Source organism: Danio rerio, chromosome 5 (assembly GCF_049306965.1).
Source record: "Danio rerio strain Tuebingen ecotype United States chromosome 5, GRCz12tu, whole genome shotgun sequence".
NCBI classification, from domain to species: Eukaryota; Metazoa; Chordata; class Actinopteri; order Cypriniformes; family Danionidae; genus Danio; species Danio rerio.
The window spans coordinates 70,863,549-70,881,105 of record NC_133180.1 but is presented as its reverse complement, the minus strand read 5'-3'; the positions used below and the strand labels follow the sequence as shown (position 1 = coordinate 70,881,105).

General features: G+C 37.1%; 1 protein-coding gene across 3 annotated transcripts in view; it reads right to left on the bottom strand.

Annotated features, from left to right (window-relative positions):
- Positions 1 to 5,735: 5,735 nt before the first annotated feature.
- Positions 5,736 to 17,557, bottom strand: part of ptgs1 (prostaglandin-endoperoxide synthase 1) — a 46,222-nt gene continuing 34,400 nt past the window's right edge. For 2 of the 3 annotated variants that reach the window (XM_073949746.1, NM_153656.2), the window contains 4 exon segments: positions 15,820 to 16,066; positions 15,411 to 15,697; positions 10,898 to 11,045; positions 5,736 to 6,245 (listed from right to left, as the gene is read on the bottom strand). In XM_073949746.1, coding sequence (XP_073805847.1) covers positions 5,899 to 6,245; positions 10,898 to 11,045; positions 15,411 to 15,697; positions 15,820 to 16,066 — 1,029 coding nt within the window. In that variant the 3' untranslated portion in view covers positions 5,736 to 5,898. 3 annotated transcript variants of the gene reach the window in all.

Sequence of the window (17,557 nt, the reverse complement as noted above, 5' to 3'; positions counted from 1 at the left end):
AATTATATATATCTATATAAATATACAGGCAAGTCTTTGTATTACAATGGTTGATTTTGTAGACAATTGAAAAAAATATTGATTAAGGATGCTAATATTTTTAAAACCTTAACAAAAACAGTTTTTTCTAGCCAAAATAAAACAAATAAGACTTTCTCCAGAAGAAAAAAAATTATATGAACTACTGTGAAAACTTCCTTGTTCTGTAAATTATAATTTGGAAAAAATATTTGAAAGAGAAAAATATTCACAGGAGGGCTAATAATTCTGGCATCAACCTACATGTTGGGTTTCACTAATTATTAATAAATTAAGCAATGTTTAGAGCTAATAACAAATTTATTAGATAATATGATATGACAATAATATGTAATAGTAATATGACAGTGACATACATTCATGATACTATAACAGAACATAAACTGATAAATAAATGAATAAATAAAACGGTTAGTTGATACCATTTAGAGCAGGGGTCACCAATCTCGGTCATGGAGGGCCGGTGTCCCTGCAGAGTTTAGCTCCAACTTGCCTTAAACCACCTGTCTGGGTGTTTCAAGTATACCTAGTAAGATTAGCTTCAGGTGTGTTTGATTAGAGATGGAGCTAAAATCAGCAGGACACCGGCCCTCAGGAACAAGTTTGGTGACCCCTGATTTAGAGCATAGATCTCAATCTCGAATCTGCTCCGACCCTAACAAAACACACCTAATCCAACTGTTCAAGACTACTAGGCTGCATCCGAAATTGAATACTTCCATACTATATAGTAGGCTAAAAACAGTATGTGAGCCAAGTAGTGTCTAAATCTACAGAATTCGAAAAACAGTATGTTAGAAGTACCTTGATGACCTACAACTTCCGATGAGATTCTGAAGTGTGCATGGGATGGACGCTACACTATCCCATGATGCACCGTTATGTATGGGAGTGAATCGATATAACTGATGCGGGTAGATCACATGAACATGACAAAATGGTGGATGTAGTACCTCCAAGTTCCATTCATACTACTCACATCCGTACTGTATAGAGCGTACTTTTCTAACATCAGAGTTGTACGTTTAAATTCAAATGCAGCACCTACTGTGTAGTAGACAATTTCGGATGCAGCCCTGGAGACTGTTAAGAGTTGGTTGAAGTTAAACTATGCATAGCTGCGGCCTTCCAGGAATTGGCTTTGAGACCATTCATTTAGAGTTTAGACTCTTTACTAAGCAAAACAGATTTTCATACTTAGTCTTTTAGCAAAGAATTGCTAATAAAAATGTATTGCCAATAACAAACAAACAAAGAAATAAAATAAAAATGTAAAGTGTATTTTTTAGTCAAACTAACATTGTTTTGTTTCATACAGCTATTGTTTCAGAGTATATTAAATTGTTTATTGTAAATCAGGGGTCACTAATCTCGGTCATGGAGGGCCGGTGTCCCTGCAGGGTTTAGCTCCAACTTGCCCTGGGTGTTTGGAGTATACCTAGTAAGAGCTTGATTAGCTTGTTCAGGTGTGTTTGATTAGGGTTGGAGCTAAAATCTGCAGGACACCGGCCTTCCAGGAACAAGTTTGGTGACCCCTGTTGTAAATATTTAATAATAATGTACAGATATATTTAAAAATTTAGTTTAGATATTATATAAAAAGATATTTATTTTTAATCATAGATGGAAAATAAATGTAATCATAGATCAATTTTATTTATATCACCTACAGTATATAGTAACAATTTTTCCCATTTTCTTTTATCAAGACATTTTATTCAAGCTGATACTGAAACGATACTGATGACTGTTTGACATGTATACAGTAGTCAACATTTGAAGTAAATCAAAAATGTTTAAAAAATTGTCCTAAAGCCAAGAATGGGAGTTGATTTGGGACAACTTTGGGTTTGGTCAAAGGTTAAATGATCCATTTCAAATGGTGACTACTATACACAACACTGAGCCAAAACATTAAGAACAATGACAAGCTACTGAGAGATGGACTCTACAATACCACTGAAGGAGTCCTGTGAAATCTGCCACCAAGACATTCGTAGCAAGTCCTGTAGGCTGAGAGGACCTTGGAATGAACTTGACCATCCAGCATATCCGAAAGATCATTGGATTGACCATAGAGCTTCTTAGTATTAGAATCTGGGAATTTGGAGGCGAGGACAACACCTTGAACTGTTCATCATGTTCTTTAGTCATTCCTGAACAATGCAGTGTGTATTTTCCTGCTGTCAGAGAAACATCCACCCGAGAAGTGTTATGAAGACAAAAATATACAACTTTTCGTGCCAGGTGACCTTCTAAAAACATCTATCTATTAAGATATATATATATATATATATATATATATATATATATATATATATATATATATATATATATATATATATATATATATACATATATATATACATATATATATATATATATATATATATATATATATATATATATATATATATATATATATATATATATATATACATATATATATATACATATATACATATATATATATATATATATACATATATATATATATATATATATATATATATATATACATATATATATATACATATATATACATATATATATATACATATATATATATATACACATATATATACATATATATATATATATATATATATATATATATATATATATATATATTTATATATATATATATATATATATATATACATACACGTACACACACACACACACACACACACACACACACACACACACACACACACACACACACACACACACACACACACATATATATACATATATATATATACACAGAAACAGTCATGTGATTTTGTTTTAAGAGATAGTGTGATAGCAAAAATGAGCTCGGTTAATCAACAAACAATTGTTGTTTTAGTTATTAAATCCAGTCATCAGAGTGGGATGGAAACAATGGTTGGATGGAAATGATGCCTTATTCGCAAAGGTTTTATACGATATTCCAGTTTTTGCGCTTACAGTACGTCTAAATCGAAGTCTAATTTGCATATTTGGATGGAAACGCAACTATCGATAAACTGATTGTTTGCGTAACATTTAATATATCTGACCTGGAAATCTACTAGATGGTCAATAGTATTTACTTCCCCTGTTATGATTGGTCATAATGTTTTGGCTTATTCATGTACTCCGCATTTAGCTTTTTTGTATATAGTTTAGAATGGAAGTATGCATATTCAGATTCATGGTATAATTGTAGGGAAAATCGATGATTCATCAGGTTTATATACACTGTCTTTCTTATAACGCCAAGGAATTTTTAATACTGCAAGAATGTCAGAGTAATTAAATGTATATATGTTTTTTTTTCTGAAAATTAGATACTATTTAGCATTTGTTTCCAAATCTTTTATGGATTCTTACAAAAATGTCTTCTGTAAGTCGTGCTATTATGTGAAGTATTGTTGGGAAAGGCCTCCACAGTAATGGAGAGTAAATGGAGCTTAAAGTTGGTCTATTTTGTGCAACAACTCGACTGTTACTTCTGCTCGTGCCAAAGGTTTGAACCACCTTAACATTAGTTATTTCTCTGACCTGTATTGTTGAACATAATCTCGAGAGATCGGGAGTGTTGGGTTCTTCATGGGTTGATTTTACATTGAAGTGAAAGTTATAAATCAATAAAACAAAGTAATAATAATTACGTATTAAAAGTCTCGTCTTGACTTTCTCAAACTCACACTAGACATGCTAATGCCTGCTAATTGGAAGCTGAGAGACATACTGTACTATTCACCATTTAGATAATTATATTCAGAACTAATAGTAGTTTGATATACACTAGCCATGCTAATGCCTGCTAATGGAAAGCTGAGACACACTGTACTGTTACCATTTAGATTATTTTCTTCAGAACCGGTCATATACACTAGACACGCTAATGCTAATGCCAGCTAATTGGAAGCTAAAGGATACTATACTGTTACCATTTAGATAATTTCATTCAGAACCAATTATAGTTTGATATACACTGGACATGCTATGTTAACACTGCTAATCAAGCTGGTTTTAGCTGGTCATGTTCCAGCCTGAACAGCTAAGCTGGAATGGCCAAAACCCCTCTAAAACCAGGCTGAACACCCTGCTGAAAAATCCAGCTTAAACCAGCCTAGGCTGGTTGGCTGGTTTTAGCTGGTCAACCAGGCTGGTTTTAGAGGGGTTTTGGCCATTTCCAGGCTGGTTTCCAGCCATTTCCAGCCTGGTCTTAGCTGGTCAGGCTGGAAAATGCCCAGCTAAATCCAGCTAAAACCAGCTTGACCAGCCTGGTTTAAGCTGGACATAGCTGGTTTTGGCTGGGCTACCAGCCTGGCTAGGCTGGTCAAGCTGGTTTTAGCTGGTCATCTCCCAGCCTGACCAGCTAAGACCAGGCTGGAAATGGCTGGAAACCAGCCTGGGAATGGCCAAAACCCCTCTAAAACCAGCCTGGTCGACCAGCTAAAACCAGCCAACCAGCCTAGGCTGGTTTAAGCTGGATTTTTCAGCAGGGCAACCAGCTTAAACCAGCCAACCAGCCAAGGATGGTTAGATCATTTTATTCACAACCAATAATATTTTGATATACATTAGTCATGCTAATGCTAATGCCTGCTAATGTGAAGCTGAGACACATACTGTACTGCTACAGATCATTTTATTCAAAACCGATTTTAGTTTGATATACAGACATGCTAAAGCTAACGCCTGCTAATTGGAAGCTGAGACACATACTGTACTGTTACCAATTTGATCATTTTAATCAGAACCGATCAAAGTATGATATACACTAGACATGCTAATGCTAATGCCTGCTAATGGAAACCTAAGACACAAAATGTGTTACCAGTTAGATCAATCTATTCAGAACTGGTCATAATTTGATAGCCTACACTAGGCATGCTAATGCTAATGCCTGCTAATTGAAAGCTGAGCCACATGTCGTACTGTTAACATTTATATAATCTTATTCAGAGCCAATCATAGTTTTAAATACACTAAACATGCTAATGCTAAGGCCTGCTAATTGAAAGCTGAGCCACATGCCGTACTGTTACCATTTATATAATTTTATTCAGAGCCAATCATAGTTTTATATACACTAAACACGCTAATGCTAATGCCTGGTAATTGGAAGCTGAGACACATACTGTTTTTGGTGTGTTTACATTGATGAATATGGCCACTGTGTAAATGCACAGCACAGTTACGATCTCATTGCCACATTGGATCATTATGAGAACATAATATATGCCTTCAGTGATTTCCTCAAGATAAATACCAACAAATAACAAATACAGCAGTCGCCATTGTCTGATCTCACATGAAGCAAGAGATAGCGAGGACATATGATGTTGTGTGCAGGTGTTGTAGTGCTGTCCCAACTCTTAGGGGTAAATTTTGAAGCCCTTTTCCTTAACCCTCGGTTTTAAGGGCTAAGGGGAAGGGGTACAAAAACAGAATTGGGATTGGGTCTAAGTAACATGAGGTGCTCCTGTATGTGTCTGTAAATTTAAATGAAAACTTTGGTTCAATGCACTTATTATGTACATACTTGTACATACATTACACCTGTAATTAATTTACAGTGTGTAATTACATTTACATTGTTGACCCATCCCTTACACCTTAACCCACAATTAAACCTACTCATACCACCAAACCTGTCCCTAATCCTACCATCTTAATTTCTGCATTGCAATTTGAACACAATAAGTACATTGTACTAATTTTGATGTAAGCACACAGTATTTAATGTGACTTAAAATAAAGTGTAACCTCTTACAAAAATATACACTTCAATCACCTTGCTACAAACAACTTGTTTGCGCTTTTGAATTTCTTATTTATTTGTGTTCAGTGTTTTCAGCGGGATTCCAGACAGACGTTTTGCTAAAGTTCGCCGTGAGATGTCCTCTGTGGTTTATAATCTGATGGGGGAGTGTGGAAAGACACATACGGGCACCATTTCGTATTAAGGCACACCAGTTTCTTTAAAGTAGCAGAGTTTACTATATCGAAGCCTGTCTTGCCTCCAAATGTGCTGGGCTTCCAGTAGTCTGGGGAGCAGATAGGATTTCCCATGAGGCCTTTTAGGGAAAAAGGGGCCCCCATTTCCACCATGCTTTCACCAAATACCGCACCAGGTCGTGTTTTCTCTAGCAGAAGAGCTGGGTAGAACTCCATAGCATCAATATGTCCGTATAGTTCCTCCAGCTCTTTAGACATTTCCTGCTCTCCTGGAAAACAAGAATGTTCAGACTTTAACAATGATATTTTAACACCAAGAGGAATAAACCAGCCTTGATAAATCAGAGGCCAGAACATTATAGCAGCAGTATGGCATTTCCTAGTCTTATCTCCCCATTTCTCGCCCTAGGCTTAAGTAACATGTAATAGAAATGTAAATTGGGTGGTTTGTGTGGCAGCAGTAAGGTTCACTCCCCAGCCTAAGGGCTGCACACTTTGACCACAACTACAACAGCCTGTTAAAAATAAAAATTATTTTAACAAATTATTTTATCACTCAATTGTTGGAGGATACCCAAAATGCATGAGGCTGTAAAGCCATTATAACAAACATAAATCTTTGACTACAGTAGAAGAAAGATCATACAAGCCACTGGAGGTCAAACTAAATTCAGACAGTTGCCAGGAAGAGCCATTTTGTAGTGAAAATTGTTTTTTCAATTTTGTTGACTATTTTCTGTGTGTGTCTTTATGAAAACACCAGTGCTGTCAATAAATTTAAAAAATGTAACTAATTGATCACACTTTTTTTTTTTTTTGCAATTAATCGCGATTAATCACATTTAAAAGACTGAAATTTGTCATTTTGGCTATTGAAATGTAAAATTAATGTAAACTTAAGACAAAGAAACTATTTAAATTCAATTGTTTATCAGAATTTTTGTTTAACCTGTAAGACAGATTTCTTCATGTAAACAACAAACCTGCAATAAACCATCAAGAACCTCAAACTGTTGGACATAAAGCCATATTTATTACAGAAATAAAAGCACAGGCATGTAAGTGCCGTTTAAATTCCAAAACAACCAATGCCAATAACAAACAAAAATGATTTCAATGTTGTATTATAAGCAGACTGCAAAAAAATTCCAAAATAGAGGCATTGCAAGTATGGAAATTGGAAAATTATAATAATTAAGTATTGAATGCTAATAATTGTACTCATTGAAAAGTTGTATTGCTGAGAGTTGAGAACATTAATTATAAAGTAGATTTTTTTTCCTTTACATTCAGCCAGTTGTTGAGACAGACCAGTCTGTTGACATTAGCCCCTTTCACACAGTGATACCGGTAAATATCCGGAAAATTTCCGGAACGACTTTACCGGTATATTCAAAAAAGCGCTGTTCACACAGGCGAGGACGTTACGGAAATTTTCCGGAAAAGAGCTTTCACACATCCATTCCAAAATACCGGTAAATTCTGACGTCATTCACCACAAATGAGCTTTAAACGGCTGCGCTTGTATTTGTAAACATTTGACTAAATTAAACTAAACTCTGTGGATGATCAATATTGTGAACAACTTTCGCAGGATCACTTTCTCATGTCGAGATGTTCATAATATGTGCGTGTGCAGGCGCTCATAGGCTGTTTCACAGGCACACGCAAAGCTTGAAGGTAAACAAACAACGGCTTATCATAAGCATCACATCGATGATTATTTACACAGTTGGCATTAAGAAGAACATATAAACGTGATCTGACTAACTTCTAGCAGCTAAATGTGTCTGGAAAAATATTCAAAGGTTTTTATTCTCACAAACCGCGCGGACGTAAATGCGTCTGACTGTTGTGATTGGCTAAAGCAGACGTCTCACGTCAGCACGTTCTAGACGTGCACGCGCTTATTACGGCAATCTTCCTTCTGCATTCACACAGCGCAGCATTCCGGCAAATTGCCGGTAATGTTACAACTTCTCTTTCTGGAAAATAGCCAGAACGAATTTACCGGTATTTTCAAAAAGGACCTGTTCACACATACAACCTTTCCGGAAAATTGCCAGCAATTTTCCGGAAAGGTCTGTATGTGTGAAAGGGGCTATTATCGGGGGACAATGTGGCTCTTTTCTTTTGAATGATGTGACCTGAGAGTGAGAACAGTCTCTCACAAGCAGAATCACGGAATCAGGATTTTAATTTCTGTGCCTAATTTTGGTGCCCACTAGTGCTGCGACAAGGAAGAAAATCAAGCATAAAGGGGTACATCAAAGGCACCCACAGGTACGCGTTTTTACACCAAAGGCTATAGACTTCTTACAGGGACTTTGGTCCCACCATCTCTAAACATTTCATTCTAAACAACTTTGAGGGATACAGACACTGTCGACGATGTGAGGCATATGTTCTTGTTGCTAGGAAACGCGCACACACACACACACACAACGCGCGCAGTACAGCACACCCGGTGAGCGACTCCCTTCAGATTTATAAACACGCATGATCGCGTTCACCAATTTTGCATAAACTAAGTGTTCTAAAGTATGGCTGTATTTTACAAGCAAGGATTCTGACATAGCAACGTGAAGCAGACGCTTTACAAAAGTTGCGTGCAAGTGAGAAAAAATGTCAAACTTTACTTAACATAAAGGCAGAGGAATGCACTGTCTTTGACAACTTGTGACATCATCTGGCACTTTCACTGAGCACCTTTAAATGGACACCAATATTCAGATTTTAATATGGTTAAGATAATACTCTGATTAAGAGTCTACCATGTAAACAGCGATTTCTGATTACCTTAATGGACCACCCAAGTCACGAAATGCAGAGGTTTTTCTTTTCGTTCACCATGCGGTATCAAATTCCGATAAAACAACACTCTTCCAGCAGTCCTTACTTTATATTCTAATCCAATAATTGTCAAAGGGCGTGACCAATATGTTGCTGAATGAAAGTGAAACCGCTGAACTGCAGTTAAACTTGAAAGATTAAACATGAAACATCCAAAATTACATTAAACTTTGGAGGAAACGCTGGAGAGGCTGATGATGCGACATGTTTTGTACTGAAACTTTCCTTCTAAAAGTGCTTCCTTGGTCTTAGCCATATTTCTTTGCACGTTAAACACATGCGGCCACAACAGGAAATAAAAACACTGCAACTGCGTTAATTGCGCTACTTTTTTTAACGCATAAATATTTCAAATGAATCGCATGCGTTAACGTGCTAATTTTGACAACACTAGAAAAGACCCAAAAATAATTGGGGATTGTCAGTAAAACTTTGCTAAAACAGCTTGTAAAACTTGTGGCTTGTGACTAAAAGTTATGCACAGAAATAATTTTCACTTTAAAAATCCAATTTCTCTCATTACACCAGGCCCGGATTGGCCAATCGGGGGGACCGGGAGAGTTCCCGGTGGGCCGGTCCGTTTTTTGGCCGCAAGGGCCGGTGTTTCTAGCTGCTTGCACTTTCACCAGTTGCACTTTTTTTTTCATTTATTTATTTATTTGACCATAGCCTCACTCTTCTTATTTATTGTCTCGCAGCCCCATGAGCAAAATGCAGCCAGCAGGGTAATGATGATGTAACTATCATTCCGGCCTCACAAGCATAGCAGCGACATTGTGGTCCAATGGTCACCACGTTGCGTTATGACGTCGTCGATCCGTGTTCGATCCTTAACTGAGTAAAAAAATTGTTTTTTCATTTTTATTGTTAAGGCATATAAAACTGTAAGGTTGTTGAACATTTGAAGTTCTAAAGCAGCTGTTTTCTTTAAAAAGACGTGACAGTGTAATTAGAAACTAAATTGGAAATGACGTTATTTTTAATATAGTCAGTCGTGAACTGAGGTGGACCGGTCTAATGCTTGAAACTCCAGGGCTGAAAAGGAGTCCCACTCCGGCCCTGCATTACACTCTTAAAAAACAATGAATTAATTACATTCTGAACACATTACGAATATAATGATAGGCATTAGTGATGCGGAGATGGCGGTTATATCCGCGCGTGCTGCAAATAATCCACAGGTCTGGCGGGTCGGGTAATAAAAAATTCATTATGATTAATTGCGAGTGAATGAGTTTAATTATTAATGATTTTTGCTTTGTATTTTTGAAACACATTCTGTAAAATATAAACATGCTTTTAATACATTTTTCATCAGGCAAAAAGGCCCTAATTTTCAGGCTAATTAAAATAAATATATATGCGCATGGTGGAGGAAGTCCATTTGTTAAAGCAGAAATGGAGGCGAAACCGATTCAAGAGAAACTTAAAAAAAGGAAGAATTAAAAGCAACACAAAAGTGCCGTGTGGGAGCGTTTTAGTGAAGTGGTTAACGAGGATGAATCAAGCGCTGGGTATGTAATATGCAATGGCTGTGAAGCGATGTATGTATAAGAAAGCCACAAGACTGTTACCTTAAATATAAAACATCACGTGTGTGCTAAATCAAAAGGCCAGTCAGGTCTAACAAGCACTTTAAGTTCTTACATTCAACGGGACAGCAAAAAAATACAACTGGAAGTTAAGTCTGGTCTCATGGATGAATGTGTGGACCTGTACTGCCTTGATATACAAGGGATAGATGCTCAGATTAGCTCATTCACTGAATCTGCTGTTAATAACGAACTATCCACGCTGACTTATCGTCATGCCTAAAACAAAGAATTAGAATTATTAAAGTTATGATCGGGTGTGGATATATTTCAGATAAAATGATATGTGCAAGCGGGTGGATGATTAGTATGAAGCTGCAGATTCGGGTGACATTTCAGCTGATCCGTGCATCTCTAATAAGCATAGTGTGATTTTTAGATAAAAGAGGCTCTTTAAAGGCAGTAATGATGAAATATATGTTCACCATTCTTCTCCTGTACTGTAAATAGTACAAAAATTTGAAGTTCAATTATACCTGTCAATTCTGCGAAGGATGTGTAGGGTTTCAGATTGAATCTCTTGCGATATTCATTGAACGGCTGAAGTCGAAGCTCCCTCGATTCAACGATGACCCTCTCAGCAACTCCGGACACCACTGGGTGAATGTTATGACCCCCTCCGATCTGTGTCATTAAAAAGACAAGAGATTTTTATTCATAATTACACTCGGAAAGTACGTTTTTAATAATTTTCAATACAGTAATGAATGCTAGGTCAATTAGCGTTGATTTATAAATGTACTTTACGGTTATACAACAACCAGGATGACTTAATGTACAGAAATAATCCAGATATTAACATAAGAGTTTGTTTATTGTGTTCATGTTTGATCCATTTATTAATTTCTATCATCTTTATCCTCTGCACTGCAGCAGCGATAGCTAACGTATTTCAAAATATGAAGAGTTTGTGCGAGAGCGCCCTCTAGTGTCCAGTATGAATGAATTGAAAATAACACCAATGTGTGATTCACAATAATAATTCAGAAGGCTTCAAACCACTATCCTGCAAAGTTTGATTGTAACCTGCTAGTGTATTTTATGTAATCCAAAAAAACTTGATCAGCTGCTTATTATGTGATTTTATACAACAGTTCGCTCTGGTTCTCGAATCTGATTGGCTGATAGCCATGTGATATTCTGCAATAACAGCACTCGTACAGCCTTTTCACCCTTCTGTATTACTCCGCCCACATAGAGAGACAGCAGATCAATAAACTCACTACAGTTTGACAAATATTGCAGCTGTTGGACAACATAATGTAGTTTTGAGGCTTTTTTTTAGTCGAGAATGTAGTTGTGTAGCTTGCAACTATGCAGTTTATTTATAAGGATGGTGTCCATTTTTAAATATTTATAATATTGTAGATTCAACGTGTCGGCGGCCTTCAGCATGCAGAGCAAAGAAATTAATGGTTGACCGCCACAAGATGGCGAAAGACCACATAATAAGTCCTTAGGGGAGAAAAACTCAGCGTTTCCTTTTTGTATTTCAAACTAAAGCTGAACAAATCATTATACAACAGGTGAGTAATATTCTAAGTCGATCTCTCTTTTTTGTATTTTGTAGTGCTGTACAGGGTGTCTGCGGTGTCTTAAAAAGTATTAAGAGTTGATAAATCAATTTAGAGAAATTTAAGGCTATTAAAAAGTTTTAAATTCTATTTTACAAGGTATTAAATTTGTATTTAATTTAGTTTTGATTATACAATGTAAGATTGTATGCTAAAGTTTGCCTGAATTTATTCTCATTGTTTACTGCAGTAAGCACGGACACACAGTGTTTTTTCTGCCATTCTATTGGCGCCACCTGCTGGATAACCATTTTTATTTACTACATGAATAATATTAAATTTAGTATTAGTTTGTTACACTCAGCATGCAGTTGACATGCAGTACACTGTAAGTTAAAATGTCGCCAATGTTACAGGTTAATACCTAAAGTGAGGATGAGGTATTAAAATGAATGGAAAGAGTCTTAAAAAGGTCTTAAAAGGTTTTAAATTACACTCTCTGATTTCTGTATATACCCTGTTATACTGTAGTAATCTGTTAGTTTTGCTTTGCTTTGTCTTTTTTGGGGTTAATTATAGTGATATCATGATTGCAACAGAGAAATCTCTGTAGACTGATGGCATTTCATGCTGTTCAGCCTCATAATCTCAAACATAGTCAGCAACATCACCTGTTTATTCATCACTTTATCACTAGAGAATCATTCAAATACTAGCTCTAAAGTGACGTTGGTGAAGTAGCATTGGTTTCTGCTCTCCTGACGGTCAGCTGCATATGTAAATGAATGGTGGAAGAAAGTAGTTCCTTGTACAAAGGGGTTTTTGAGACTCAATGTGTTTGATTTTCATTATTATTTACATGAATATGCCGTCAAACTGTTGTATAAATGCAATATCACATTCGTTGCAGTGCGATATGGCTGTATATTGGCACTGGTGGGCTACTAAGGGACTCGGTCTGTGGCCTGGAGCCAACGCACACCTTCCACCAGTGTCAGTATCCAGCCATATCACACTACTACTCGTGTGATATTGCTAAAATATTTGAGTTCTGTTGGATAGAAATAAACACAATAAAATGGAAGACAATATTGTGATACATTGTTAAGTCCATTTACTGTTGCTCTCTGTTTCTTTGAAGTGATTTTAACTTATTTTTTCTTGACAATAGCATAGGCGAAATTAATAAATGTAAATGTAAAAGAGTAAATGTAAAATAATGTTTTTTTGGGGGGTGAAAAAGCTTAAGAACTCAGACAGACAAGTGTGGTAAACTCATAGGAAATGGAGTGACAAAAACAGACCCAGAGCTAAAATCCTGCTAACAGCTCAAGGGTCATTGCACCTCATCATGAAACAGTGCTTGTCTTTTGGAGCAGACGCTAAAGTCATTAAACTCTCCCCAAAAGCCCTCATGAGATATGTAACTGCAGTCCCACACACATTTCGGGACATACTATCCAGGCTCGAGCAAAACATATAGAGTGCATCCCAATCAAGAGAGAATGAGCATGTCCCTACTATACATTATCAAAACTGGAATTTAAAAACATCAGCAGAACTAATAATTTTACTACATTTTTAAAAATACAACAATTAAAATGGCTGACGCCCTGATGATCAGTAACTACTCAATAAGGGTTCATATATTTAATGATGGATCAGTCTTCTTTTTCTTGTTTAAAGGTCCCATTAAGTGCTTTGAAACATGCATTTTTATACGATGTTTGGCGTAATCTCAACCAAAACCCGAAGAGAGGGTGGGGCATAGTGTAGCTCCTCCCTTTAAAAAACAGCCAATAGCGTTTTGTTTTATCAAAGTTCTATAAGTGACAATGGTTGAGCTCAAAAGCATCAAATGAACAGCAATTGAGAAGCGTCTTGAAAGGGACGGGGCATGTCAGATACTAGACAGCATTTGATTGTATATAATGAAGAATATAAATTTTATATCTTCTAAACATGAATTTAGTCACTGTTTTAAAGCGCACCAGCTTATAGATATCCTAAAAACGAACAATACTTATAATAACATCTAAAAAACTTTATTTTAATTTCATGGGACCTTTAACGGCGACTAGCTAGCATTATCGCCACCTACTGGACAGGATGCTAAGAATGTCGACATGATTTCTATTCATTAAATTTATTAATACATTTGTGTATATTTAATAAATTTAGACAATATTAAAAATACACAGTATACTACAAATACCGTTTTTATTGCTGTTAATTTTGAATAGTTTGTTTGTTCAACCTATTATGTTTTATTAACGTCTACACCTACCCCAACCCTAAAGCTTCCCCTTAGAGCTGGGACACACTAAGCCGATGGTAGACCATTGGGCTTTATTGGTCAGGCTAGTTGGTTTAGTGTGTTGTTGTGACATGTTGGCTCAGGTCAGGTTAATGTAAGTGCTTGTTGGCCCAATTCAGCATGTAAAATCGCCATTAACCATCTGCTGTATGTGAGCTGTCACTTGGGTGGTACCTTTTCAAAAGGATCCATATTGGTACCTCAAACATATATATTAGTATCTAACAGTTTAAAGAGGAACACTTTTGTACTATTTAGGTACCAATATGTACCCTTAAGGTATTAATCTGGACCTTTAAGGTACAAATTTGTACCTTTTGAAAAGGTATCACACCGGTGACAGCTTGCATACCTTTTTTCTGAGATTGTACATTAACCTGTAGTAGCTTATTCATGTCTACACCTACCAAAACCTTAATCCTACCCCTTACAGTAACCTGTGTTTAATTGATATGTACACCTACGACAACCCTTAACCTACCCCTTACAGTAATCTTTGTTTGATTGACGTCTAGACCTACGACAACCCTTAACCTACCCCTTACAGTAATCTTTGTTTGATTGACGTCTAGACCTACGACAACCCTTAACCTACCCCTTACAGTAACCTATGTTTTATTGACGTCTACATCTACGACAACCCTTAACCTACCCCTTACAGTAATCTTTGTTTGTTTGACGTCTAGACCTACGACAACCCTTAACCTACCCCTTACAGTAACCTATGTTTTATTGATGCATACACCTACGACAACCCTTAACCTACCCCTTACAGTAATCTGGGTTTGATTGACATCTAGACCTACGATAACCCTTAACCTACCCCTTACAGTAACCTATGTTTTATTGACGTCTACATCTACGACAACCCTTAACCTACCCCTTACAGTAACCTATGTTTTATTGACGTCTACATCTACGACAACCCTTAACCTACCCCTTACATTAATCTGTGTTTTGTTGAAGTCTAAACCTACGACAACCCTTAACCTACCCCTGACACTACATTCTCAGAAGCCACGGCTGTAACTCTTCTAGCCGTAATCAAAATACTCGCACTGAAAGACCCTCTTACTTGGAAGCCTGGATTGTTTGTCCTGAAACGTGTGTGGGTCTGTGAGTCTACAGCTGGATATTATTGCTTCATAGTGTTGTTACCTGTCCTGCGGGTTGTATTGAGAAGGCCTCCACCAGCTTCTCCAAGCCATAATGTGTGAGGATCGATGTGTTGAATATGAACTTTGAGTACTGAATGTGGTCTCCGTCGATGTAGAAGCTGTCAGGCATGAGCGGGTGCCAGTGGTAAAGTTGATTGAACTCCACTGCAATGCGGTTCTGGTACTGGAACTGTGAGTTGAAGAGCAGCGTGGGGTCAAAGTGCAGCTTCAGCCGGTAGCCGCTCAGATGCTGCACATACTCTTCGATTACGATACGAATGGTCTCACCTTGAGTCAAGTCAACAGTTCACAGTTAAAATGGGGATAAAGTTTTTTAAAATCCTGCAGGTACAAGATATTCAGTGTTTAAAGTAAAGTGGAAAGACTTTCTAATCTGAGACAATCTGCACCTATAATGATGAGCCTGGCGGTCTGGAAGAGCTGCTCATCACCCCAGGTTGGATGTTCTTGTTTCAGGATTTCACACACACGGTTGTGCTCACGAAGCCACAAGGTAGCGTACATGCCGAGCCCTGGCAGCAGCCCGAACACCTCCTGCCCGATTGCCAACTGCTGCTCTGGAGGGACTGATGGAGGGTAACTCATTTTGACCTGTGCATGCCGCACCGTCGGGGGGTAAATATCACCGTTGAGCACCTACAGAAAACCACAGAGAACAACACAAAACTGAGAGAATGTTTCAATACTTATTTTCACTATGAGGGGTCATTAAATAAATATAGTTGAGCTTGCAATTCATCGAGAATTCATCAGTATTTCCAGTAACATTTGTTTTTCTGGGAAAAGTCTTACCTCTTTTAGTTTGAGTGGAATAAAAGCTTTTAAACAATGAGTGTCACGATTACCAGCGATCTAGTATTTGCAAGTCGCTGGAGAACTATAGGAATGGCTGACATGAAACTGACATTTCCATACAGTGTCGAGATCCTGAAGCGCAAGTGTTTTGAGACACTGCACCAAACCATGATCTGAAACACCCGGGTCACAAGACTAAGGTGACTCAAAACACCCAGGTCACGTGACTAAAGTATTTCAAAACATCAAGTAACGTTACTAAATGCATTTAAAACAACAGGTCACGTGACTAAAGTGATTCAAAGCAACGGTCATTTCAAAAGCATTTCGAGACCTTGCAAATCTGCGTTTGACAGGCAGGGTTGGAAATTCAGTGGATATCATGGACCATGCATGTGCACAGAGTAACTGTGCTGCAAAAGTCTTAAGTTTCAATCCCAACATGTACAAACACTCATCCTGAAATCAAACCCATTCTCTCTGCATGCTAGTCAGGAACTCTCACCACTTCACTAAATCAACCACAACTTGGGGTTTAATACCTCAATTTGCTTAACTTTTTGTACGCTGAAGCTGTTCCACAGCAATACCACGAGGTGTCACTTTAGAGACAAGTTTCGAGATGTTTTGAAGCTTCAACACATTTGCTTCGAGTTTCAACACATTTGTTTTAGTGTTTCATGAAGCCTCGCTTTGCCCACCATTAGAGAACTACACATCTACCAGCCTCTATATGAAATACAACTCCCAGAGGTTTTTGCACCAGTTCCTGAAATTAATTTTTAAAAGCTCTGTTCTTGTAACGTGTTTTTTTTTTAACATTGGTCTGACATCCGAATGAACACTTTGTAAATAAATATGTCTTCTTTTAGTCATAAAAAAATAAACATTGTTAAAATTCTTTAAGCCATAATTTCAGAGTCAGGATTTAAACTTGGGCCATTTGCAGCAGAGTTATTCTGAGCTCATGCACAGTCCACGAGGCTACATGAGACACAGTTTTATTTTCGATCCTATCAGTCAAACGTAGATTTGCCAGATCTCAAATCACTTCTGAAATGGCCGATGCTTTAAGTCACTTTAGTCTTATGACCTGGGTGTTTCGAATCACTTTGATCACATGACCTGGGATTTTTAAATCACTTTAGTCACATGGCCTGGTGTTTCGAATAACCTTAGTAACATGACCTGGGTGTTTCTAAACACTTTAGTTACATGACCTGAGTGTTTCGAATCATCTTGGTAACATGACCTGGGTGTTTCGAATCACTTTACTCAAGTGACCTAAGTGTTTCGAATTATCTTAGTCACATGACCTGGGTGTTTCGAAAT